Source organism: Salvelinus alpinus, chromosome 6 (genome assembly GCF_045679555.1).
Source record: "Salvelinus alpinus chromosome 6, SLU_Salpinus.1, whole genome shotgun sequence".
NCBI classification, from domain to species: domain Eukaryota; kingdom Metazoa; phylum Chordata; class Actinopteri; order Salmoniformes; family Salmonidae; genus Salvelinus; species Salvelinus alpinus.
The window spans coordinates 76,026,329-76,053,713 of NC_092091.1; the positions used below are offsets into that span (position 1 = coordinate 76,026,329).

Here is a 27,385-nt window from a genome sequence, read left to right on the forward strand (position 1 = left end):
GACTTCCTTATGAACAATGTTACGAACAGGCCTTGCGAAATAGGACTTCCTGCTTGAATCTGATTGGATTCTATCAACTGCAGTCGACCACAGACAGAGAGGTACCAGTGGAGACGCACATCAGAGTAACTACTCAACTACTAGTAATCATACAGTAGATATTACCATTAGGGGTCAGTTAGAAAGGTAATCATACAGTAGATATTACCATTAGGATTCAGTTAGAAAGGTAATCACAGTAAGTTAATACCGTAAGTAAAAGTAAGTTAGAATCATAGTCAGAGTCTGAATTAGTTCATTCATTGATTGATTTGGGTAATCATTGATATTCGGTACGGTTGGTTAAGATGGCCGACTACGTCAACAAACAGGTGATTGAATTAAACAAAGTTAATGAAGAAAACCGGAACAGAGCAACGAGGAGCGTGAAGACTGAGACCCATCTCTCAGGTAAGGACAACTAATTAGCTATTTTTCTCTCTCTCTCACACACACGGACGCACGCCCGCCTGCAGGCACAGACGAACCAAACACATGCACGTACACACACAAATACCACATAAAAGAAAAACATACATAGCATGTATATTTTTGAGTGTTCTGTCTTCAGGGTGGTTCAGTTGGTAAGGAGAGTGGAGTTTACAACATGCTGGGGTCACACACTAAAATGCATCATTTTTTCCCCTTCAATTACTGGAACTATTTTAATACGATCAATTGAAAACAACCTTTTAAAACAGCAACAAAGTGAACAGCCTGCCACTGTTTTTGGTTAACAGCTGAGGGGCTGGGGAAATGTAACCACTCTCAAATTCATAGACAGAGCTCTGTATGCTCAGTGTAAGCTTGTTTTACTCTGGAATTGTAAATTATGGAATTGTACAAACTCTGTATATTTGGGAGATCCTACCAAATTCATATAGAAATGTGAGTTATAGATCTTTCATTCCCATTGAAAGCAAGTCTAAGAAGCGGTAGATCTGTTCTATGTGTTGCTTTTCTGTGCTTCCCTTTCTGAAGTTGCATTTTTGCATCTTTTACTTTAGGTTTTGTACAGCAACTTCAAACAGCAGAATATACAATGTTTATTTTACACAATGAGTGCTTGTTTTGTCACATAAACACATTAGAATTTTAGCAACCAGGAAATGGCGGAGCGATTTCTGCATAGGTCATCTGGTTGAAACAATCATTTTGAGCTGATGGATGGTCAGTCCGTGCATACAAAGCTCTGTCTATGCATTTTAGAGTGGTTATGTTTCTCCACTCAGTGTGTATTTGGGTCCTGATGGGGTTACATAGTTAAACTAAGCTCATGAGACATTTATAAGTTACATTCATGAAGAATGAATGGGTAAATATTATACATTTCAAAGTCCCAAAAATTGAGGCAGCAATCAAATATAGCCCTTTTAAATCATGCTTCAGCTATATTGTGTAATTTTGGCAATTTCTTCATAGGGTAGCTTCCTGTTTATCTGATGTGAGGTGACCACAAGTTTGAGCAAAGTGTTGCTGCCTACCCTCAATCAGGGGGAAACAAATGACGCATTGGAAATGTTTGGTTCTCAGAATTCTAATCATAATCGTTAGTGATGTAGGATGATGGTGTGTGTGTGTGTGTGTGTGTGTGTGTGTGTGTGTGTGTGTGTGTTCCTCTGCAGATGGAAGACTAAGACTCTACAGGATGGCTGCTGTGTGTTTAGGAGTGCTGTGTGTTCTACAAGTCACTCTCAACATCTCCCTGAGACTGGCTTTCTGTGAGTGAATCTGTGTCCCAAATGACACACTGGTAGCTCTGTTCTTTTAGACACATAGGCACTATGTAGGGAATAGAGTGCCGTTTAGGTCCTTTCTCCATTTGGGGCTCTTTTCCATTTTATAACGGACTACATGAACAGGGTCGATGGGGCAGATATGTATTTTATCATCACACTGTAGTTCTGTACTTAAAATCAACGATCACAATTCCTGTAGTTTGTCAATGTTTTTGACGCACAAAAATAAACACAGCTGTTGTAATGATGCAGTACAACGAAATGTGCACTCTATTTACAATAGTCTGTTCCTAGACTCCGCATGAGTTTCAAGTTTGAGAAAGTTTACAATTTATCCTTCCATTTCTACCGCTCCGCGTGTCAGTTATGATTTTCATTAACACTTTTTAGTGGAACATTTTCATTTAGTAACGTATTTGTTTTTCAAAATAATTGTCACATGGTTAATAATACAAACCGGAATTACATCATTTAGGAGACTTTCTTATCCAGAGCGATTTACAGTAGTAATTAGGAGTAAGTCCCTTAGTCAAGGGCACATCGACAGATTGTTCACCTAGTCTACCGCCCCAATGCTCTAAACCGCTATGCAACCTGCTGCTTCAAACCGGAATTAAAAATAATAAAGATCTTAAAATAGAATTTCCACTAATGGGAGAGCACCAGCCTCTGCCATATGGACACATTTATACACTGTGATTAATTGGCGTCTAAAGAAATGAGTGCACGAAGAGATATCCTAAGGCAATGTAGCAGTAGGCCAAGAACTTCCATTGTCAACTAGAACAAATAAATACAGAAAATATCCTGATGAAAATATAGATTCTTTCAATCGCATTCTCATGTGTGCCTCTCTTTCTACCTTGATCTATCATTAGTGAAGTGGAGAGTATGTAGACATACTGTACTCTGTATTTCACACAGAGTGAGTCTATGCAACTGTAACGGAAAATTCAATCAATTTTAGAATAAGGCTGTAACATAACAAAATGTGAAAAAAGTCAAGGGGTATGAATACTTTCCGATTGCACTGTATAAGCCTGGGATATCAACCACTCAAAGTTAGTGGGAGTGACCATAGAATTCTACGGGAGTGACCTTCTTGAGTAAAATATTTGCCATCAGGCTATGTCCTTCAGCAAAAACATTCCCCCTGGTAGTCGGTAGTTAATACAGCCACAAAGACTGTACTTCCAGCGCCGACAGAGATGGCCACCTCGCTTAGCGTTCCTAGGAAACTATGCAGTATTTAGTTTTTTTATGTATTATTTCTTACATTGTTACCCCAGGAAATCTTAAGTTTTGTTACACACAGCTGGGAGGAACTATTGGATATAAGAGCAACGCCAACTTACCAACATTACAACCAGGAATACGACTTTCCCGAAGCAGATCCTCTGTTTGGTCCACCACCCAGGACAATGGATCGGATCCCAGCCGACGACCCAAAACAACGGCGCCGCAGAAAGGGCATACGGAGCGGTCTTCTGGTCAGGCTCCGTAAACAGGCACATCGCGTACCGCTCCCGAGTATACTACTCGCCAATGTCCAGTCTCTTGACAATAAGGTAGATGAAATCCGAGCAAGGGTTGCCTTCCAGAGAGACATCAGAGATTGTAACGTTCTTTGTTTCACAGAAACATAGCTCACTCGGGATAAGTTATCAGAGTCGGTACAGCCACCTGGTTTCTTCATGCATCACGCCGACAGAAACAAACATCTCTCTGGTAAGAAGAAGGGCGGGGGTGTATGCCTTATGATTAACGAGACATGGTGTGATCATAACAACATACAGGAACTCAAGTCCATTTGTTCACCTGACCTAGAATTCCTTACAATCAAATGCCGACGGCATTATCTACCAAGAGAATTCTCTATGATTATAATCACAGTTGTGTATATCCCCCCAAGCAGATACCTCGACGGCCCAGAAAGAACTTCATTGGACTCTATGTAAACTGGAAACAACATATACTGAGGCTGCATTTATTGTATGTCACGTTCTGACCTTAGTTTATTTTTTATGTCTTTGTGTTAGTTGGGGTGGACAGTCTATGTTCTTTTTTCTAGGTTGTTTGTTTTCTATGTGTTTGGCCTGGTGTGTTTCCCAATCAGAGGCAGCTGTTTATCGTTGTCTCTGATTGGGAGCCATATTTAGGTAGCCTGTTTTCCATTGTGTGTTGTGGGTGGTTGTGTCCGTTTCAGTGTTTTCACCATTCGGGACTGTTTCGGTTTTCATTTTGATTCTCTTGTTCTTTTTGTATTTTGTATTCATTCTATTAAAAGATATTATGGATACGTACCACACTGCACATTGGTCCGATATTTCCTACTCCTCCTCAGACGAAGAGGACGAAAGCCTTTACATACCTTAAGGGACATCTAGTACGGGAGCCGTATGATCGGTGAAGATTTTCATATTGCGAATGTACGGTCCCTTACTAGACGTCCGACTGCGTCCGGGAAAATCGCGGACGGCGTCGGGCCGAGGGCGGGGGGGAGCTCTTTCGGGAAGACATCTGAGAAATCGTTTCGGACGTTCGGTCGCCGTTTTATAAAAATAACAAATTTTTGACTTGCACTCCGCATTCTCGAAAATTCCCACAAGGCGGAAAATAAAACATATTGCAGGCGCACGAACACGGGGCAAACGAGCGCGGCCTTTTCTCCTAAACTGAAAATATTTCGAAGACGAAACTCGGCGAGCGTATGTTTGGAGTAAAGGGCGGTTGGCCCCGAACGGGATGGCGTCGAGAGCTCGGCGCTTTTTGAGTTATGGCCATTTTGCTGGGATTAAAGGTCAAAAACGAAAAGTAGGGTGCAATTTGACCGCTTCACGTCAAAGTACATAAGCATACGGTGTCAGGAAAAAAAAAAAATGCCGTTTATCTATCGTAATTTAAGAGAAATAGTACATTGTCCATTTGGTGATGTTCACGAAGAGGATTTTTTTTTTCAAAAAAATCACAGATCCAGTTGCAGTGTGTTCAGACGTACATTTTTAAAGTGGGTCTCAAAGCTCTGCGAGAGTTCTGTGATTTTATGTGATTTTATGAAGTAACACACACTCATTTAACCCTCTGTTAATTAGTCAGTTCTTAACATAAAGACTTAAAGCTCAATATTATATAAGAGCCTACCCCAAGGAGGGTATGTGTTCACGTTCAGCTTCCTATGTCAACTGGAAGTACCTTAAAATGGTGCATAGGGTCAGGTTTGAAGGGTAATAAAGGTCAGATCTTTTCAAAACTTCACTTGTGTGATTAGACAACCCTCATGAACTGTAATCAGTCATTTTTCCCAACAGATGTCAAAGAAAAGCTCTCTCACACAAACACACACACACAAAAAGGAAGGATGGAGTGAAAGGTACGGTGCTTAAAGACACACAAAGCCTGCAATGGCATTCCTATTATCTCCAGGCCGTGCCGAGTTCAACGAGATGCCCCACTTGACCGTAGCTCGCTCGGTCTGAGCGCAGCGACCGTTACAAGAAAATGGACCCAAATGACCTTTTGACCTCATGTCAATTTTATTTGCTTTTGAGAGACAGAGAGAGAACCGTTAAGGTTAGAAGCACAATTTCACTTCAGGAATGTTCTTAAGGTCCTCCCGATCTGTGCAAGCCTAACCTTGACCTTGTGGCATTAACCCTTACCAGTTAAAAGCTGGTGTTTACATCAAACAATTTGCCATGACATGTCGCCCCATAGGAATACATTGACTGCACCTCTCAATTCAACCTGAAGCCTATGTGGGTTATGAATGTCTTATGAACCTGTCTTTGATGTCAGTCCATCAGGCCACCATGAGGTCTACCTGTGTCGATTCTAAGCTTCCTGGAGCAACCGGAAGTGGTTAAATCACCCTAAAAGTGTTTGCCATAGCCAACCTGCAGTTTGAGAGAAATAGTGCATTCAGCCCTATGTAAATCAGACAATTTTTAACATACAGACTTAAAACTCAGGCTTCCTGTGACAACCGGAAGTGCCATAACTGGTGTCAAATGGGCTGTTTCGAAGGGTTAAAAATGTCAAATCTTTCCAAAACTTCATATATGTGAATAGACAACCCTCATGAACTGTAAATCAGTCCTTCATCCCATCAGATTAAAAAAAAAAAAAAAAAAAAAAACACTGACACAGAAATGATGGAGGGACACACTGAGGGGCTAAGAGGCAGACAGTGCCTGTAGTAGTTACTTTTGTTCCAACTTTTAAAGAACCGTCAGACCTAGAGTTCTGAAAATTTACAAACCTGTTCTAGACCTCAGGTCGATTGTGCACAGTGAATTATATGGCTCTAGAAGGTTCTCGGATCGATAAAAAGCCTCGTGTATTTGCCATGTTTTCAATTCATTTTGACCTCAACGAAACGGACGACCTTTAGAAACGTCCCAGAGTCTCAAGACTGGGTGCATTGAAACCGGCTCGGCCCATAGAGACAGACCCCTACAAGCCTGTTTGATTGCTCATTCAAGGACCCCGTAGCAAGGCAATGAAAAAAGTGGAATTTCAGCACCAATTAGGGTTTTGCTCGGGCACCGAATGACCTATCGAGCCGAAACTTGGGATTCGAGGTCGCTTCACATAGGGCTAAACATAATGTGAGCACTGGACCCGCAGCTAGAACATAACTACGTATTATTTGTTTTATTATGGTTTAAATAGAAGGCGCTGTGAATTTTGGGCCTGCTCTGAAATATGTTATAGTTGGCATCTAAAGGAGTTGGAATAAGTGAGTTTGGAGTCAGATGGTATCAGTTTGGTGTCTGAAAATATCTATTTGACTGATGGACACTGACTTGCTCGTTGACTTTTGTACATTTGCAATATGTTTCAACGGGGAGGTACCATGAGGATAAAGCGACACGATGAAATTTCACAAAACGAGCGATGGAGAGGAACCACTATCACTGCCCGGCCATCCTGAGGTCATCAGACCGTTGACTTTTGCATTTGTAAAGTATTTAAAGAATGCCCGTTACATTTGCAATATGATTCAACAGTGAAAAACATCACATCATATTGCAAATGCCCGTTACATTTGCAATATGATGTGATGTTGAATCATATTGCAAATATAACGTGCATTCTTTAAATACTTTAGAAATACAAAAGTCAACGTCCTGATGACCTCAGGATGGCCGGGCAGTGATAGTGGTTCCTCTCCATCGCTCGTTTCGTGAAATTTCATCATGTCGCTTTATCCTCATGGTACCTCCCCGTTGAAACATATTGCAAATGGACAAAAGTCAACGAGCAAGTCAGTGTCCATCAGTCAAATAGATATTTTCAGACACCAAACTGATACCATCTGACTCCAAACTCACTTTTTCCAACTCCTTTAGAAGCCAACTGTCAAATATTTCAGAGCAGGCCCAAAATTCACAGCGCCTTCCATGAATGCACCAAAATAGCATTCTGAAATCACCACTAAAATGACATCACCATAATCTCCAGGCCGTGCCGAGTTCAACGAGATGCCCCGCTTGACCGTAGCTCGCTCGGTCTGAGCGCAGCGACCGTTACAAGAAGACAGAGCAAAATGACCTTTTGACCTCCATGTCAATTTTATTTGCTTTTGGGAGACAGCGAGAGAACCGTTAGGGTTAGAAACACAATTTGACCTCAGGAATGTTCTTAAGGTCCTCCCGATCTGTGCAAGCATAACATTGACCCTGTGGCATTAACCCTTAACAGTTAAAAGAAGGTGTTTAGATCAAACAGTTTACAATGACATTTCGTCCCATAGGAATACATTGACTGCACCTCCAAATTCAACCTGAAGCCTATGTGGGTTATGAATGTCTTATGAACCTGTCTTTGATAACAATCCATCAGGCCACTATGAGGTCTACCTGTGTTGATTTTAAGCTACCTGGACCAACCGGAAGTGGTTAAAATCACCCTAAAAGGTGTCCTGATATACATGACTTGCAATTTTGAAAATCACTGCATTCAACCCTATGTAGATCAGTCAATTCTTAACGTATAGACTTAAAATTCAGGATTCTGTAACAGCATACCCCAATCAAGATATGTGTTTACCTATAGCTTCCTGTGCCAACCGGAAGTGCCTTAAAATGGTGTCATGGGTGCTGTTTCGAAGGGTTAAAAAAGTCAGATCTTTCCAAAACTTTAAGTGTGTGATTAGGCAACCTTCATGAAGTGTAAATCAGTCATTTCTCTAAACAGATGTCAAAGAAAAGCTCTCACACACACACACAGCAGGGATGGAGTGAAAAAGTACGGTGCTTAAAGACACACAAAGCCGACAATGGCATGACCATTATCTCTAGGCCGTGCCGAGTTCAACGAGATGCCCCGCTTGACCGTAGCTCACTCGGTCTGGCCACAGCGACAGTGACAAGAAGACAGAGCAAAATGACCTTTTGACCTCAATGTCAATTTTATTTGCTTTTGGGAGACAGAGAGAGACCCGTTAAGGTTAGAAACACAATTTCACCTCAGGAATGTTCTTAAGGTCCTCCCGATCTGTGCAAGCCTAACCTTGACCTTGTGGCATTAACCCTTAACAGTGAAAACAGGTTTTTACATCTCACAGTTTACATTGACATCTCTCTCCATAGGAATACATTGACTGCACCTCCAAATTCAACTTGAAGCCTATGTGGGTTATGAAGGTCTTATGAACCTGTCTTTGATGTCAGTCCATCAGGCCATCATAAGGTCTACCTGTGTCGATTCTAAGCTTCCTGGAGCAACCGGAAGTGGTTAAAATCACCCTAAAAGTGTTTGCAATACCCAACCTGCAGTTTGAGAGAAATAGTGCATTCAGCCCTATGTAAATCACTGAGTTCTTAACGTATAGACTTAAAACTCAGGATCCTCTAAAAGCCTACTCCAATGAGGATATGTGTTAACGTTCAGCTTCCTGTGCAAACCGGAAGTGCCATAATTGGTGTCAAAAGAGCTGTTTCGAAGGGTTAAAAAAGTCAAATCTTTCCAAAACTTCATATTTGTGATTAGGCAACCTTCCTGAACTGTAAATCAGTCATTTGTCCCATCAGATTTCAAAGAAAAATTTACACACCCAAACAGAAATGATGGAGGGACACATTGAGGGGCTAAGAGGCAGACAGTGCCTGTGTTAGTTACTTTTGTTCCAACTTTTAAAGAACCGTCAGACCTAGAGTTCTGAAAATTTACAAACCTGTTCTAGACCTCCGGTCGATTGTGCACGGTGAATTAGGTGGCTCTAGAAGGTTCTCGGATCGATAAAAAGCCTTGTGTATTTGCCATGTTTTCAAGTCATTTTGACCTCAACGAAACTGGCGACCTTTAGAAACGTCCCAGAGTCTCAAGACTAGGTGCATTGAAACCGGCTCGGCCCATAGAGACAGACCCCAACAAGCCTGTTCGATTTTGTATTTCTAAAGTATTTAAAGAATTTAAAGAATGCACGTTACATTTGCAATATGATTCAGCACATCATATTGCAAAAGTAACAGTGTGTGTTATGTTTGCAATATGATTCAACACATCATATTGCAAACGTAACAGTGTGTGTTACTTTTGCAATATGATGTGTTGAATCATATTGCAAATGTAACGTGCATTCTTTAAATAAACCCTATGTGGGTTATGAATGTCTTATGAACCAGTCTTCAATGACAATCCATCAAGCCACTATGAGGTCTACCTGTGTCGATTCTAAGCTTCCTGGAGCAACCGCAAGTGATAAAATCACCCTAAAAGTGTTTTGCCATACCCGTACCTTAACTTTTACTGCCTCAGAAACCCGGGATCACCCCCCCACCACCCCCCACTGACTAGCATAGCTAGCATAGCGTCACAAGTAAATTGTAGCATCTAAATATCATTAAATCACAAGTCCAAGACACCAGATGAAAGATAAACTTCTTGTGAATCTAGCCACCATTTCTGATTTTTAAAATGTTTTACAGGGAAGACACAATATGTAAATCTATTAGCTAACCACGTTAGCAAAAGACACCATTTTCTTTAATCCACTATTTTTCCACTCCATCACTAGCTATCACCAATTCGACCAAATAAAGAAATAAAGATCCACTAACCAAGAAAAAACCTCATCAGGTGACAGTCTGATAACATATTTATTGTATAGCATAGGTTTTGTTAGAAAAATGTGCATATTTCAGGTATAAATCATAGTTTGCCATTGCAGCCACCATCACAAATCTCCCCAAAGCGACTAGAATTACTACAGAGAGCAACGTGTATTACCAATTTACTCATCATAAAACATTTCATAAAAATAGACAAAGCATAGCAATGGAAAGACACAGTTCTTGTGAATTCAGACAATATTTCAGATTTTCTAAGCGTTTTACAGCGAAAACACAATAAATCGTTATATTAGCATACCACATGTGCAAACGTTACCCGAGCATTGATACAAGCCAAAGAGAGGGATAACGTAATCATCGCCAAAATGTATTAATTTTTTCACTAACCTTCTCAGAATTCTTCCGATGACACTCCTGTAACATCATTTTACAACATACATATACAGTTTGTTCGAAAATGTGCATATTTAGCCACAAAAAAACGTGGTTATAACATGACAATACCAGCAAAACTAGCCTGAAAATGTCGGGGGCCATTTTGGACAGTGATCTGGCGTAATGAATAACTAATCGTAAACTTCACTAAAAAATATAGGGTGGACAGCAATCGAAAGACAAATTAGTTCTTAATGCAATCGCTGAATAACATTTCTAAAATTATCCTTACTGTGCAATACAGGGTTCGCCAAGCGAAGCTATACCAAACAAAATGGCGGAATATGCGTATAAAATTTTTCGACAGAACAACGATTTATCATCATAAATAGTTCTTACTGTGAGCTGTTCTTCCATCAGTATCTTGGGCAATGTATCCTTTCTTGGGTCTAATCTTCTTTTGGTCGAAAGCTGTCCTCTTGTCCGTCGAAATGACCACTAACGTTCGACCGGGACCCCGAAACGTGCCCGGTGCTTCAATATGCATCACAAAGCAATGCCTCAAAATCGCACTAAACGGATATAAATTGCTATAAAACGGTTTAAATTAACTACCTTACGATGTTTTTAACACCTATAACGAGTAAAAACATGACCGGCGATATATAAGTGGCTAAACCAACGCTTGGAAAGAGAGCAAATCCGACATCCATCGCTCGCAAGACGCAGCAGGAAAAGACAGCTCCTTCCGGTCTTTTCTGTTTTATACTGGCCCTGATTGCGCAATCGACTCCATTCAAATTGTCACCTCTTACTGACATCTAGAGGTTGGCATGGGCAGTGTTTGTATCCTCATAGGATTTACAGGGACTTTAAAACTGACCTGGGACCAGAGGCCAAAATTACTGAAATCTCACTCCCTCTCAGGAAAAGTGCTGTAGAATGAGTTCTGTTTCACTCAGAGACATAATTCAAACGGCTATAGAAACTAGAGAGTGTTTTCTATCCAATAATAACAATAATATGCATATTGTACGAGCAAGAATTGAGTACTAGGCAGTTTAATTTGGCAATGTCAAAAAAAAAAAGGTGCTAACAGCTCCCCCTATTGACAAAAGGTTGTCATAGATGCTGTTTTGAAGGGTTAAAAGGTCAGAACTTTTCAAAACTTCATATATGTGATTAGACAACCCTCATGAACTGTAATCAGTCATTTCTCCCAACAGATGTCAAAGAAAAGCTCTCTCACACAAACAGACACACACAAAAAGCAAGGATGGAGTGAAAAAGTACGGTGCTTAAAGACACACAAAGCCTGCAATGGCATTCCTATTATCTCCAGGCAGTGCCGAGTTCAACGAGATGCCCCGCTTAACCGTAGCTCGCTCGGTCTGAGCGCAGCGACCGTTACAAGAAGACGGACACAAATGACCTTTTGACCTCAATGTCAATTTGATTTGCTTTTGGGAGACAGAGAGAGAACCGTTCAGGTTAGAAGCACAATTTCACCTCAGGAACACTCCTAAGGTCCTCCCGATCTGTGCAAGCCTAACCTTGACTGTGTGGCATTAACCCTTAACAGTTAAAAGAAGGTGTTTACATCAAACAGTTTACAATGACATGTAGCCCCATAGGAATACATTGACTGCACCTCTAAATTCAACCTGAAGCCTATGTGGGTTATGAATGTCTTATGAACCTGTCTTTGATAACAATCCATCAGGCCACTATGAGGTCTACCTGTGTTGATTCTAAGCTTCCTGGAGCAACCGGAAGTGGTTAACTTCTACTGCCTCAGAAACCCGGATCCGGGAGCACCCCCCACCCCCCCCACACTGATTAGCATAGCTAGCATAGCTTCACAAGTAAATAGTAGCATCTAAATATCATTAAATCACAAGTCCAAGACACCAGATGAAAGATACAGATCTTGTGAATAAACCCATCATTTCTGTTTTTTAAAATGTTTTACAGGGAAGACACAATATGTAAATCTATTAGCTAACCACGTTAGCAAAATACACCATCTTTCTTTGTCCACCATTTTCTCTCTCCACCACTAGCTATCACCAATTCGGCTAAACTAAGATATTGATAGCCACAAACCAAGAAAAAAACTCATCAGATGACAGTCTGATAACATATTTATGGTATAGGATAGGTGTTGTTAGAAAAAAGTGCATATTTCAGGTAGAAATCACAGTTTACAATTGCACCGACCATCACAAATCGACTAGAATTACTAGATAGAGCAACGTGTATGACCAATTTACTCATCATAAAACATTTCATAAAAATAGACAAAGCATAGCAATGGAAAGACACAGTTCTTGTGATTTCAGACCATATTTCAGATTTTCTAAGCGTTTTTCAGCGAAAACACAATAAATCGATAAGTTAGCATACCACATGTGCAAACGTTAGTAGAGCATGAATTCAAGGCAAAGGGAGCTATAACGTTATCATCGCCAAAATATATTAATTTTTTCACTAACCTTCTCAGAATTCTTCCGATGACACTCCTGTAACATCATTTTACAACATACATATACAGTTTGTTCGAAAATGTGCATATTTAGCCATACAAAACCGTGGTTATACAATGGAAATAGTCACAACTCAAGCATCAAAATGAGGGACGTCAGCTTTCAGAGTGATCTAGTTTAATCGAAAGCTAATCATATACTTGACTAAAAAATACAGAGTTGACAGGAATCGAAAGACAAATTAGTTCTTAATGCAACCGCTGACTTACATTTTTAAAATTATCCTTACTTTTCAATACAGGGTTCGCCAAGTGAAGCTATACCAAACAAAATGGCGAAATATGCATTTAAAATATTTCGACAGAACAACGATTTATCATATTAAATATTGCTTACTTTGAGCTGTTCTTCCATCAGATTCTTGGGCAATGTATCCTTTCTATGTTATAAATTTCTTTTGGTCGATAGATGTCCTCTGTCCTTCGAAATGTCCACTACCAACGACCGAGACCCCCGAAACGTTCCCAAAGCTAAAAAGTGCACGACAAAGAAATTCCTCAGAATCGCACTAAACGGATATAAATTGCTATAAAACGGTTCAAATTAACTACATTATGATGTTTTTAACAACTATAACGAGTAAAAACATGACCAGAGAAATATTACTGGTTAAACAACGATTTGGAATGAGGCAAGTCCGATGTCCATCCTGCTTGTGACGCGCGAACAAAAGAGAGTGTACTCCCACGTTTTGTGGTTTTATATGGGCTGGGATTGTGCAATCGATTCCATTCAAAACGTGATGACGTACAGACACCCAGAGGAAGACGTAGGCAGTGTCGGTTTCTTCATAGCATTCACTGTCGCCTTAAAAACAGACTCCAGATCAGGGGTAAAAATTTCTGAAATCTGACCCCTGTCATGAAAAGTGCTGTAGATATTGTTCTGTACCACTCAGAGACAAAATTCCAACGGCTATAGAAACTAGAAAGTGTTTTCTATCCAATAATAACAATAATATGCATATTGTACGATCAAGAATTTAGCACGAGGCAGTTTAATTTGGAGACCCAAATATGCTAATGCGGAACAGCACCCCCTATAGTTCCAAGAAGTTAAATCACCCTAAAAGTGTTTTGCCATACCCAACCAGCAGTTTGTGATATATAGTGCATTCAACCCTGTGTAAATCAGTCAGTTCTTAACGTATAGACTTAAAACTCAGGATTCTGTAAAAGCATACCCCAATCAGGATATGTATTTACTTATAGCTTCCTGTGCCAACCGGAAGTGTCTTAAAATGGGGTCATAGGTGCTGTTTCAAAGGGTTAAAAAAGTCAGATATTTCCAAAACTTTAAGTATGTGATTAGGCAACCTTCATGAACTGTAAATCAGTAATTTCTCTAAACAGATGTCAAAGAAAACACACACACAAGTCCAAACTTTTCGTGCACCTGGTATTTTTTTTAGGTTACCAGGTGCCAATGTTCAAGATGGTTGAAATTGCGTTTAGGGGGCATCCAGACCTCCATACCCGCTCTGGGAGCACTATTCTACGGACAAAAATTAATGGGTGTTGGCCTGAGTGATTTATGGAGGTTTTCCAAAAAAGTCAGAAAATATTCTGGGTTTTTTTCAGAAAAATATTTTTTGTTTTTTATTCTCGAGTCAATGGCCTGAGTGATTTATGGAGTTTTTCCCAAAAACTCGAAAAATATTCTAAGTCCAAACTTTTAGGTTACCAGGTGCCAATGTTCAAGATGGTTGAAATTGCGTTTAGGGGGCATCCAGACCTCCATACCCGCTCTGGGAGCACTATTCTACGGACAAAAATCAATGGGTGTTGGCCTGAGTGATTTATGGAGGTTTTCCAAAAAAGTCAAAAAATATTCTGTTTTTTCTTCTGGAAAATATTTTATGTTTTTTCTTCTCGAGTCAATGGGGTACGGCCTGAGTGATTTATGGAGGTTTCCAAACAAAGTCAAAAAATATTCTATGTTTCATGTTTTGGGTTACCAGGCGTCATTTTTCAAAACGGTTTTAAATGCTTTTAGGTGTCATCCAGACGTCCATGGGAGCACTATACTACGGCCCCAAATCAATGGGTGCTGGCCTGAGTGATTTATGGAGGTTTGGGGGGTGATAAGTACAAGTAAACATTTATAAAAAATGATGATAGTAAAATGTGACTAAAGTATTTTCATACAGTTCTTATACATGTGTAATTGACGTAAAAATCGAAAGAATTTCAAAAAACGGTCCAGAAAGCACTTTTTTAAATGGAATATATGTTTTTTCCACATTTTTGACTTTTAACTTTTGACTTTTGACTTCCTATGAAATCACATTCCAAATGCACAAAACATATTCCTTAAGTCCAAATAAAAATGTCAAAAAAATTCTGTTAATAAAATTTGACAAAAGTATTTTCATACAGTTCTTATACATGTGTAATTGACATAAAAATCGAAAGAATTTCAAAAAACGGTCCAGAAAGCACTTTTTTAAAGGGGGTGATACGTTTTTTCCAAATTTTTGACATTTTTGACCTTTGACTTTTGACTTCCATTGAAATCACATTCCAAATGCACAAAACATATTCCTTAAGTCCAAATAAAAATGTCAAAAAAATTATGTTAATAAAATTTGACAAAAGTATTTTCATACAGTTCTTACACATGTGTAATTGACATAAAAATCGAAAGAATTTCGAAAAACGGTCCAGAAAGCACTTTTTTAAGGGGGTGATAAGTTTTTTCCAAAATTTTCAAAATTTCAAAATTTGACTCTTGGGTCTTGACTTGCGTTACAGTAAGCCTATGAAAAATTAAGATGGAACTCACTCGCCCACTATAGGAATTTTGGGGTGTTACACAGCTCATTTACAATATGGCATTTGCCATCAACTTTGGATGAAACACCGCCGGATGCAATGTGAAATCCCACACAATTCCATCGTGTGTATGGTCCGCTCTCTGCCAATAAGTTGCCATGTTATTTTGTACAATTGAGGGGGGAGTTCCCTTACATTGTAGCTGGGGATTTAAACAAGTCTAATATGAAAACAAGGCTCCCTAAATTTTATCAGCATTACGAATGCGTGACACGGACTGGCAAAACCGTGGATCTTTGTTACTGTAACTTCCGTGACGCATACAAAGCCCTCCCCCGCCCTCCTTTCGGAAAATCTGACCATGACTCCATTTCGTTGCTCCCAGCCTATAGACAGAAACCAAAACAGGAAACGCCCATGCTCAGGTCTGTTCAACGCAGGTCCGACCAGTCGAAATCCACGCTTCAAGATTGCTTCGACAACGTGGACTGGGATATGTTCCGCATAGCGTCGGACAATAACATTGATGAATACGCTGATTCAGTGAGCGAGTTTATTAGCAAGTGCATCGGTGATGTTGTACCCACAGCAACTGTTAAAACATTCCCCAACCAGAAACCGTGGATTGATGGCAGCATTCACGCAAAACTGAAAGTGCGAACCACTGCTTTTAATCAGGGCAAGGTGAAGGGAAACAGGACCGAATACAAATAGTGTAGCTATTACCTCCGCAAGGCAATCAAACAAGCTAAGCGTGAGTATAGAGACAAAGTAGAGTTGCAGTTCAACGGCTCAGACACGAGAGGTATGTGGCAGGGTCTACAGTCAATCACGGACTACAAAAAGAAAACCAGCCCCATCGCGGACCATAATGTCTTGCTCCCAGACAAACTAAACAACTTCTTTGCTCGCTTTGAGGACAGTACAGTGCCACCGACACGGCCCGCTACCAAAACCTGCGGGCTCTCCTTCACTGCAGCCAACATGAATTAAACGTAAAACATTTAAACGCAAGGCTGCAGGCCCAGATAGCATCCTTAGCCGCATCCTCAGAGCATGCGCAGACCAGCTGGCTGGTGTGTTTACGGAAATATTCAATCAATCCTTATCCCAGTCTGCTGTTCCCACATGCTTCAAGAGGGCCACCATTGTTCCTGTTCCCAAGAAAGATAAGGTAACTGAGCTAAATGACTATCGCCCCGTAGCACTCACTTTCGTCATCATGAAGTGCTTTGAGAGACTAGTCAAGGATCATATCACCTCCACCCTACCTGACACCCTAGACCCACTCCAATTTGCTAACCGACCCAATAGGTCCACAGACGACGCAATCGCAACCACACTGCACACTGCCCTAACCCATCTGGACAAGAGGAATACCTATGTGAGAATGCTGTTCATCGACTACAGCTCAGCATTTAACACCATAGTACCCTCCAAACTCGTCATTAAGCTCGAGACCCTGGGTCTCGACCCCGCCCTGTGCAACTGGGTCCTGGACTTCCTGACGGGCCACCCCCAGGTGGTGAGGGTAGGAAACAACATCTCCACACCGCTGATCCTCAACACTGGGGCCCCACAACGGTGCATTCTCAGCCCTCTCCTGTACTCCCTGTTCACCCACGACTGCGTGGCCATGCACGCCTCCAACTCTATCATCAAGTTTGCAGACGACATTACAGTGGTAGGCTTGATTACCAACAACGACGAGACAGCCGACAGGGAGGAGGTGAGGGCCCTCGGAGTGTGGTGTCAGGAAAATAACCTCACACTCAATGTCAACAAAACAAAGGAGATGATCGTGGACTTCAGGAAACAGCAGAGGGAGCAGCCCCCTATCCACATCAACGGGACAGTAGTGGAGAAGGTGGAAGTTTTAAGTTCCACGGTGTACACATCACGGACAAACTGAATTGGTCCACCCACACAGACAGCGTGGTGAAGAAGGCACAGCAGCGCCTCTTCAACCTCAGGAGGCTGAAGAAATTTGGCTTGTCACCAAAAACACTCACAAACTTTTACAGATGCACAATCGAGAGCATCCTGGTCGGGCTGTATCACCGCCTGGTACGGCAACTGCTCCGCACATAACCGTAAGGCTCTCCAGAGGGTAGTGAGGTCTGCACAACGCATCAGCGGAGGCAAACTACCTGCCCTCCAGGTTACCTACACCACCCGATGTCACAGGAAGGCCAAAAAGATCATCAATGACAACAACCACCCGAGCCACTGCCTGTACACCCTGCTGTCATCCAGAAGGCGAGGTCAGTACAGGTGCATCAAAGCTGGGACAGAGAGACTGAAAAACAGCTATATCAAGGCCATCAGACTGTTTAAGAGCCATCACTAACACTGAGTGGCTGCTGCCAACATACTGACTCAAATCTCTAGCCTCTTTAAAAAAAAAAAATTGGATGTAATAAATGTATCACTAGCCACTTTTAACAATGCCACTTTATATAATGTTTACATACCCTACATTACTCATCTCATATGTATATACTGTACTCTATACCATCTACTGCATCTTGCCTATGCCGTTTGTCCATTGCTCATCCATATATTTTGATGTACTTATTCATTCATTTACACTTGTGTTTATAAGGTAGTTGTGAAATTGTTAGATTACTTGTTAGATATTACTGCATGGTCGGAACTAGAAGCACAAGAATTTCGCAACACTCGCATTAACATATGCTAACCATGTGTAGCATATGATTTGATTATGGCTAAGCACATTTCCGCAATTTCTCTTCTTAAAATGTGCTAAGTTTTTGATGCGTTGGTCTACCAAACCTTCCGAGCATTTGGGCGGAAGTGTCTGGGAACAAGATTAGGTGTAATGTGACTAAAATTACTTAACTTTAGAGCTTGCTTCATCCTTCAGCACAGCATGTCACCCTTTATACGTTTATATCATATTCAACATTGTGGGCGATGTCACATTTGACATGGGTGATTATGTTTTTATTTATTTTTATTTCACCTTTATTTAAAGCTAGTTGAGAACAAGTTCTCATTTACAACTGCGACCTGACCAAGATAAAGCAAAGCAGTGTGACAGAAACAACAACACAGAGTTACATGGAATAAACAAGCGTACAGTCAATAACACAATAGAAAAATAAAGAAAGTCTATACACAGAGGAGGTATGGCAATAAATAGGCCATAGTAGCAAAGTAATTACAATTTAGCAGATTAACACCAGAGTGATAGATGAGCAGATGATGATGGGCAGATGAGCAGATGATGGTGTAAAAGTAGTGATACTGGTGTGCAAAAGAGCAGCAAAGTAAATAAAAACAATATGAGGATGAGGTAGGTAGATTGGGTGGGCTATTTACAGATGGACTATGTACAGCTGCAGCGATCGGTTAGCTGCTCAGATAGCTGATGTTTAAAGTTAGTGAGGGAAATGCAAGTCTCCAGCTTCAGCGAATTTTGCAATTCGTTCCAGTCACTGGCAGCAGAGAACTGGAAGGAAAGGCGGCCAAAGGAAGTGTTGGCTTTGGGGATGACCAGTGAGAAATACCTGCTAGAGCACGTGTTACGGGTGGGTGTTGTTATCATGACCAGTGTGCTGAGATACGGCGGAGCTTTACCTAGCATAGACTTGTAGATGACCTGAAGCCAGTGGGTCTGGCGTCGGATATGTAGCGAGGGCCAGCCGACTAGAGCATAGGTCGCAGTGGTGGGTGGTATAAGGCGCTTTGGTAACACAACGGATGGCACTGTGATAGACTGCATCCAATTTGCTGAGTAGAGTATTGGAAGCTATTTTGTAGAGGATTGGTAGGATAGTCAATTTTACTAGGGTAAGTTTGGCGGCGTGAGTGAAGGAGACTTTGTTGCGAAATAGAAAGCTGATTCTAGATTTGATTTTGGATTGGAGATGTTTGATATGAGTCTGGAAGGAGAGTTTACAGTCTAGCCAGACACCTAGGTATTTGTAGTTGTCCACGCATTCTAGGTCAGAGCCGTCCATAGTTGTGATGCTAGTCGGGCGGGCGGGTGCGTCCAGCGAACAGTTGAAAAGCATGCATTTGGTTTTGCTAGCAATTAAGAGCAGTTGGAGGTCACGGAAGGAGTGTTGTATGGCATTGAAGCTTGTTTGGAGGTTAGTTTACACAGTGTCCAAAGAAGGGCCAGATGTATACAGAATGGTGTCGTCTGCGTAGAGGTGGATCAGGGAATCACCCGCAGCAAGAGCGACATCGTTGATATACACAGAGAAAAGAGTAGGCCCGAGAATTGAATCCTGTGGTACCCCCATAGAGACTGCCAGAGGTCTGGACAACAGGCCCTCCGATTTTACACACTGAACTCTATCTGCGAAGTAGTTGGTGAACCAGACGAGGCAGTCATTTGAGAAACCAAGGCTATTGAGTCTGCCAATAAGAATACGGTGATTAACAGAGTCAAAAGTCTTGGCCAGGTCGATGAAGACGGCTGCACAGTACTGTTTTTTATGGTGGTTATGATATCGTTTAGTACCTGAGGCGTGGCTGAGGTGCACCCGTGACCAACTCGGAAACCGGATAGCACAGCGAAGAAGGTACGGTGGGATTCGAAATGGTCAGTGATCTGTTTATTAACTTGGATTTCAAAGACTTTAGAAAGGCAGGGCAGTATGAAAATAGGTCTGTAACAGTTTGGGTCTAGAGTGTCACCCCCTTTGAAGAGGGGGATGACCGTGGCAGCTTTCCAATCTTTAGGGAAATCAGACGAAATGAAAGAGAGGTTGAACAGACTGGTAATAGCGGTTGCAACAATGGCGGTGGATCATTTTAGAAAGAGACGGTCCAGATTGTCTAGCCCAGCTGATTTGTACGGGTCCAGGTTTTGCAGCTCTTTCAGAACATCTGCGATCTGGTTTTGGGTGAAGGAGAAGCTGGGGAAGCTCGGGCAAGTAGCTGCGAGTGGTGCGGAGCTGTTGGCCGGGGTTGGGGTAGCCAGGAGGAAAGCATGGCCAGCCTTAGAGAAATGCTTATTGAAATGTTCGATTATCATGGATTTTTCGGTGGTGACCGTGTCGCCTAGCCTCTGGGAGGAGGTACTCTTGTTCTCCATGGACTTTACAGTTATGACACGTTTATGAACCCTTTATAAAGCATGACATACACTTATATATGCTTAATAACACATTCATGTAGCGCTTATGAATGCATTATGAAGGCTTTATGAAACCTTTGATAAGACCATTGACGATGAAATCACAATCAGTGAAAACATTATTGATCTAGTTAACTAGCAGATTTACATCAATCATCAACATCGATGATCAGCTGATAGTCTATCCTCTTTTCCCGATGTCAATCATGTCTTTTGATAGGCACTGTAACCAGTGGTGTAGTGATATTTGTCATCATGTCTGAATCAGAGTTTGTACCGACAGATGACACCTTTTGAATCTCTTTATAGAATATACATAAAATGCATCCTCAGATTACAACGTCTGACTATATCCACATTGTCTCAAGAAAATGTTCTATGTCCTACACCAAGTCAGGAACAGCTCATTTCAAAATAGACTGTAAACATCCATGTCAATCTTGAATGTTAATTCATCACATTTTACTGCATTACAATCATCTCAGTCATTATCATGGGAATATGCATTTAGATATTATTGAATTACTGTTTTGTGAGTGGATTAACCAGGAGCTATATGTATCAATCCTTTCCAGATAACAGAGGCAATGAGACTGAAGAGAGAGACCAGCTACAGACCAGTTGCAACACCCTGACTGAAGAGAGAGACCAGCTACAGAAGGAGAGAGATTATCTCATGACAAAGTTCTCTAATCTGAGTGAGTTTACCTGATAAATGATCATAACATCACATATCTACTATGCAGTAAACTTGTGTTTGTATTCTTCAATAATAGGTGCAGAATAACAAGATGGAAATTCATGTTTTTGTCATGTAGAACAAACCTGTCCTGAAGGCTGGCAGCAGTTTAACTCCAGTTGGTACTTCCTGTCTACTGAGACTAAAACCTGGGAGGAGAGCAGAGAGGACTGTCTGGAGAGAGGAGCAGACCTGGTGATCATAAACAGTGATATGGAACAGGTGAGGGTCTGTGTGTGAGAGAGTGGGAGAGAGAGAGAATCAAACTCTCTTTGTCTGTAATGTATCTTCCAGTATTTAACACATGTAGTCTATAGTAGTTGACAATATCAGTATCTTTCTCACCAACAGCAGTTTCTCATTGGCCTCAATAAGGGAGCCTGGATTGGTCTGACTGACTCTGTTTCTGAGGGGACCTGGAGATGGGTGGACGGCACCCCACTGACCATAAGGTGTGATACAGACTTTTTAACAAATGACATATTGCTTCAAATCATGATCATGAAAAGTTTGTTTTCACTCATAGATGTCATTCCACGAACACTAATATATATATCTTAGAAACTAAGTACTATTAAATATGAAAATGCAATACAACTAAAGTTAACTTTGTTGGTCAAACCTAGATGAGGTTGTGCTCATTTTTAAAGCTGAAAAAACATGTCTATAATTTAGGATGATGTTTTCTACCAGCGTCTGATTATTTACTTTGACCCCTTTTTTATTTGTTTTATTTTATTTACACTGGCTCTCATGCTCTCTACCCACACACTCACAAGACTCTACCCACACACTCACTAGACTCTACCCACACACTCACTAAACTCTACCCACACACTCACTCGACTCTACCCACACACTCACTAGACTCTACCCACACACTCACTAGACTCTACCCACACACTCACTAGACTCTACCCACACACTCACTAGACTCTACCCACACACTCACTAGACTCTACCCACACACTCACTAGACTCTACCCACACACTCACTAGACTCTACCCACACACTCACTAGACTCTACCCACACACTCACTAGACTCTACCCACACACTCACTAGACTCTACCCACACACTCACTAGACTCTACCCACACACTCACTAGACTCTACCCACACACTCACTAGACTCTACCCACACACTCACTAGACTCTACCCACACACTCACTAGACTCTACCCACACACTCACTAGACTCTACCCACACACTCACTAGACTCTACCCACACACTCACTAGACTCTACCCACACACTCACTAGACTCTACCCACACACTCACTAGACTCTACCCACACACTCACTAGACTCTACCCACACACTCACTAGACTCTACCCACACACTCACTAGACTCTACCCACACACTCACTACACTCTACCCACACACTCACTACACTCTACCCACACACTCACTAGACTCTACCCACACACTCACTAGACTCTACCCACACACTCACTACACTCTACCCACACACTCACTAGACTCTACCCACACACTCACTACACTCTACCCACACACTCACTAGACTCTACCCACACGCTCACTACACTCTACCGACACGCTCACAAGACTCTACCCACACACTCACTAGACTCTACCCACACACTCACTAGCCTCTACCCACACACTCACTAGACTCTACCCACACACTCACTACACTCTACCCACACACTCACTACACTCTACCCACACACTCACTACACTCTACCCACACACTCACTACACTCTACCCACACACTCACTAGACTCTACCCACACACTCACTAGACTCTACCCACACACTCACTACACTCTACCCACACACTCACTACACTCTACCCACACACTCACTAGACTCTACCCACACACTCACTACACTCTACCCACACACTCACTAGACTCTACCGACACGCTCACTACACTCTACCCGCACGCTCACTAGACTCTACCCGCACGCTCACTAGACTCTACCCGCACGCTCACTAGACTCTACCCGCACGCTCACTCGACTCTACCCGCACGCTCACTCGACTCTACCCGCACGCTCACTCGACTCTACCCGCACGCTCACTCGACTCTACCCGCACGCTCACTGGACTCTACCCGCACGCTCACTAGACTCTACCCGCACGCTCACTCGACTCTACCGGCACGCTCACTCGACTCTACCGGCACGCTCACTCGACTCTACCCGCACGCTCACTCGACTCTACCCGAACGCTCACTCGACTCTACCCGCACGCTCACTCGACTCTACCCGCACGCTCACTCGACTCTACCCGCACGCTCACTCGACTCTACCCGCACGCTCACTCGACTCTACCCGCACACTCACTAGACTCTACCCACACACTCACTACACTCTACCCACACACTCACTACACTCTACCCACACACTCACTAGACTCTACCCACACACTCACTAGACTCTACCCACACACTCACTACACTCTACCGACACACTCACTACACTCTACCCGCACGCTCACTAGACTCTACCCGCACGCTCACTAGACTCTACCCGCACGCTCACTAGACTCTACCCGCACGCTCACTAGACTCTACCCGCACGCTCACTCGACTCTACCCGCACGCTCACTCGACTCTACCCGCACGCTCACTCGACTCTACCCGCACGCTCACTGGACACTACCCGCACGCTCACTAGTCTCTACCCGCACGCTCACTCGACTCTACCCGCACGCTCACTCGACTCTACCCGCACGCTCACTCGACTCTACCCGCACGCTCACTCGACTCTACCCGCACGCTCACTAGACTCTACCCGCACGCTCACTCGACTCTACCCGCACGCTCACTCGACTCTACCCGCACGCTCACTAGACTCTACCCGCACGCTCACTAGACTCTACCCGCACGCTCACTAGACTCTACCCACACACTCACTAGACTCTACCCACACACTCAGTAGACTCTACCAACACACTCACTAGACTCTACCAACACACTCACTAGACTCTACCCACACACTCACTAGACTCTACCCACACACTCACTAGACTCTACCCACACACTCACTAGACTCTACCCACACACTCACTAGACTCTACCCACACACTCACTAGACTCTACCCACACACTCACTAGACTCTACCCACACACTCACTACACTCTACCCACACGCTCACTACACTCTACCCACACGCTCACTACACTCTACCCACACGCTCACTAGACTCTACCCACACGCTCACTAGACTCTACCCACACGCTCACTAGACTCTACCCACACGCTCACTAGACTCTACCCACACGCTCACTAGACTCTACCCACACACTCACATATACTACACTGATACTCCAACACACACACACAAAACACTTACACGCATATTGATGCCAACACACACAAGTGTGTGTGTGTGGTCTTGTACAGCTAACCTTGTGGGGACACACAATTCAGTCCCATTCTAAATCCTGTTTTCCCTAACCCCTGCTCTTACCCTAAACCAAACCCTAACCCCAGCTCCTAACTCTTCATTTAATTCTAACCCTAACTCTAATTCTAACCTTAACCCTAAACCCCTTACTAATAGCATTTGACCTCGTGGGGACTAACAAAATGTCCCCAGTTGGTAAACACTCTTCACATGTACTGCTGCTATTCTGTTAATTATCTATCCCGATTGCCTACTCACTTTTACCCCTACCTACATCAGAAAGTATTCACACCCCTTGACTTTTTCCACATTTTGTTGTGTTACAGCCTGAATTTATAATGTATTAAATGCCGTCATTGAATATCCCTTTGAGCATGGTGAAGATAACAATTACACTTTGGATGGTGTACCATTACACCGAGTCACTACAAAGATACAAGCATCTTTCCTAACTCAGTTACTGGAGAGGAAGGAAACCGCTCAGGGATTTTAACACGAGGCCAATGGTGACTTTAAAACATTTACAGAGTTGAATGGCTGTGAAAGGAGAAAACTGAGGAATTCTATTTGCAACAAGGCACTAGAGCAAAAAAATGCTCAAATGGTTTGAACGCAACAGACAGAAGTTGGGACATCAGGGTTAACGACTTCAGATGAGTCCCATGACAGTTGTGAGGGTCGTAGAGTAAAATAGAGAAAACCATCGTGTTCGTGAGAGTCTCGCCTTTCCAGAGATTGGTTTGTACAGATGTTTTTTATTGAGACAGCTGCATTTCAGGATGTCTCATGGTCTGGCAAACACCACTGCAGCTCGGCCACCTTCCCATGCTAAAAAAGCGGATATCTCAGCTTAAATTGACTGATTGTGTTGGAGATGTTTTTATTACATTACTTAGATTGACGCACAGGTGTGTCAATGGACTCTTAAGGATGTAAGGATGGAATGGAGCTAAGCACAGGCAAAATCCTAGAGGAAAACCTGTTTTCCACCAGACATTGGCAAATGGAATCACCTTTCAGCAAGACAATAACCTAAAACACAATGCCAAACCGACACTGGAGTTCCTAACCAGGAAGGCAGTGAATGTTCCGAGTTTTGAAAGTTTTGATTTAAATCTGCTTGAAAATGTATGGCAAGACCTAAAAATGGTTGTCTAGCAAAGATCAGCAATGAAATTTGACAGAGCTTGAATAATTTTTTCTAAGAATAATGGACAAATGTTGCACAATCCAGGTGTGGAAAGCTCTTTATAAAATGACCCAAAAGACAAAGGGCAATGGTTGAATACTTACGCAGATGTTCGAAGAAATGTTAGTATTTTATGTAATTTATTGTAAAAAAAATACTATTTAAGTCAATATTAATCCCACTTTGTAACATAACTACATTTGAAAAAGTCAAGCTGTGTGAATATTTTCCATATTAACTCAATTACCTCAACTACATACCTCGTACCCCTGCACATTGACTCGGCATTGGTACTCGTATATAGACTCCTTACTTTTTATTTTTGTGTTACAATTTTTTCATATTTTTTTTACACATTTTCTATTAATTTCTTAATTACTTAATTACTTTAACTCTGCATTGTTGGGAAAGGACCCGTAACTAAGCATTTCATGGTAAAGTCTGCACCTGTTGTATTCGGCGCATGTGACAAATCAAAATGTTCATTAATTATTTTCTGTCTTGTTTACCCTGTAGTTACTGGCACTCACAGCAGCCTGATAATGGTCGTGATGACCCAAAAAACGGGGAGGAGGACTGTGTTGAGCTGAACACAGAAACATGGCCTCCTGCAAAGGCATGGAATGACCAGTCATGTTTAGACAATCGTCACTGGATCTGTGAGAAAGTGGTTTAACAACACCATGACAACAGAGGGGGCTGGTGGGAGTACGAGCACACATACAGCACCCTACAGTGCACACAACTTCATTCTCTCTCTAAGACACACCAACACACTGTAGGTACTGTACTGGGGGCAAAACAACCTGATAATGGTGGTGGACCAAGATGTAACTAGGACTGTGCTGATGTTAATATTGGGTATTCTGAGCCTGTATATAAATATTCTGACATTTCATTTACCTCTGAAGATTGGATTTGTGAAGAGTTATACAGTACATTTACATTTAGGTCATTTAGCAGACGCTCTTATCCAGAGCGACTTACAAATTGGAAAGTTCATACATATTCATCCTGGTCCCCCCGTGGGGAATGAACCCACAACCCTGGCGTTGCAAGCGACATGCTCTACCAACTGAGCCACATGGGACAGTATCTCATTATATAGTAGTGCTACAGTGCTAACGCATCTCTCTCTAGTTAAATAGTGTGTTGACATACTGTTATCTGTAAAATGATTGTATTCATTGTTTTAAATAGACACATGTTATGTGATTTGCCATTGGCTTGTGCTTTTTTCATCATCAATTATTAGTATAAATCTCTTTAGTAAAAGATGAGGCTCAGAAAAGAAAGGCTCAGTAAGAAAGGAACCTAGCAATTTACCAGCTTCCTGATTGAATGTGATTGGATTGTTAAAACAATGTGACTTGCATTTGGACACAGACAGAAGGCAGAACAGTACTGAGAAGAT

General features: G+C 42.1%; 1 protein-coding gene across 3 annotated transcripts; it reads left to right on the forward strand.

The window, feature by feature from the left end:
* Positions 1 to 88: 88 nt before the first annotated feature.
* LOC139579380 (CD209 antigen-like protein C) lies at positions 89 to 27,186 on the forward strand. Of its 3 annotated transcripts, none has more exons than XM_071407962.1 (6): positions 89 to 450; positions 1,665 to 1,760; positions 21,237 to 21,359; positions 21,480 to 21,622; positions 21,755 to 21,852; positions 26,488 to 27,186. In XM_071407962.1, the coding sequence occupies exons 1-6, from the start codon at positions 348 to 350 to the stop codon at positions 26,645 to 26,647; spliced, it is 723 nt and encodes a 240-aa protein (XP_071264063.1). In that variant the 5' UTR covers positions 89 to 347; the 3' UTR covers positions 26,648 to 27,186. The 3 variants fall into 3 exon arrangements, with proteins under 3 accessions (XP_071264063.1, XP_071264064.1, XP_071264062.1); XM_071407961.1 differs by having other exon boundaries at positions 90 to 450; positions 21,752 to 21,852; XM_071407963.1 differs by lacking the exon at positions 1,665 to 1,760 and having other exon boundaries at positions 21,752 to 21,852.
* Positions 27,187 to 27,385: the final 199 nt, after the last annotated feature.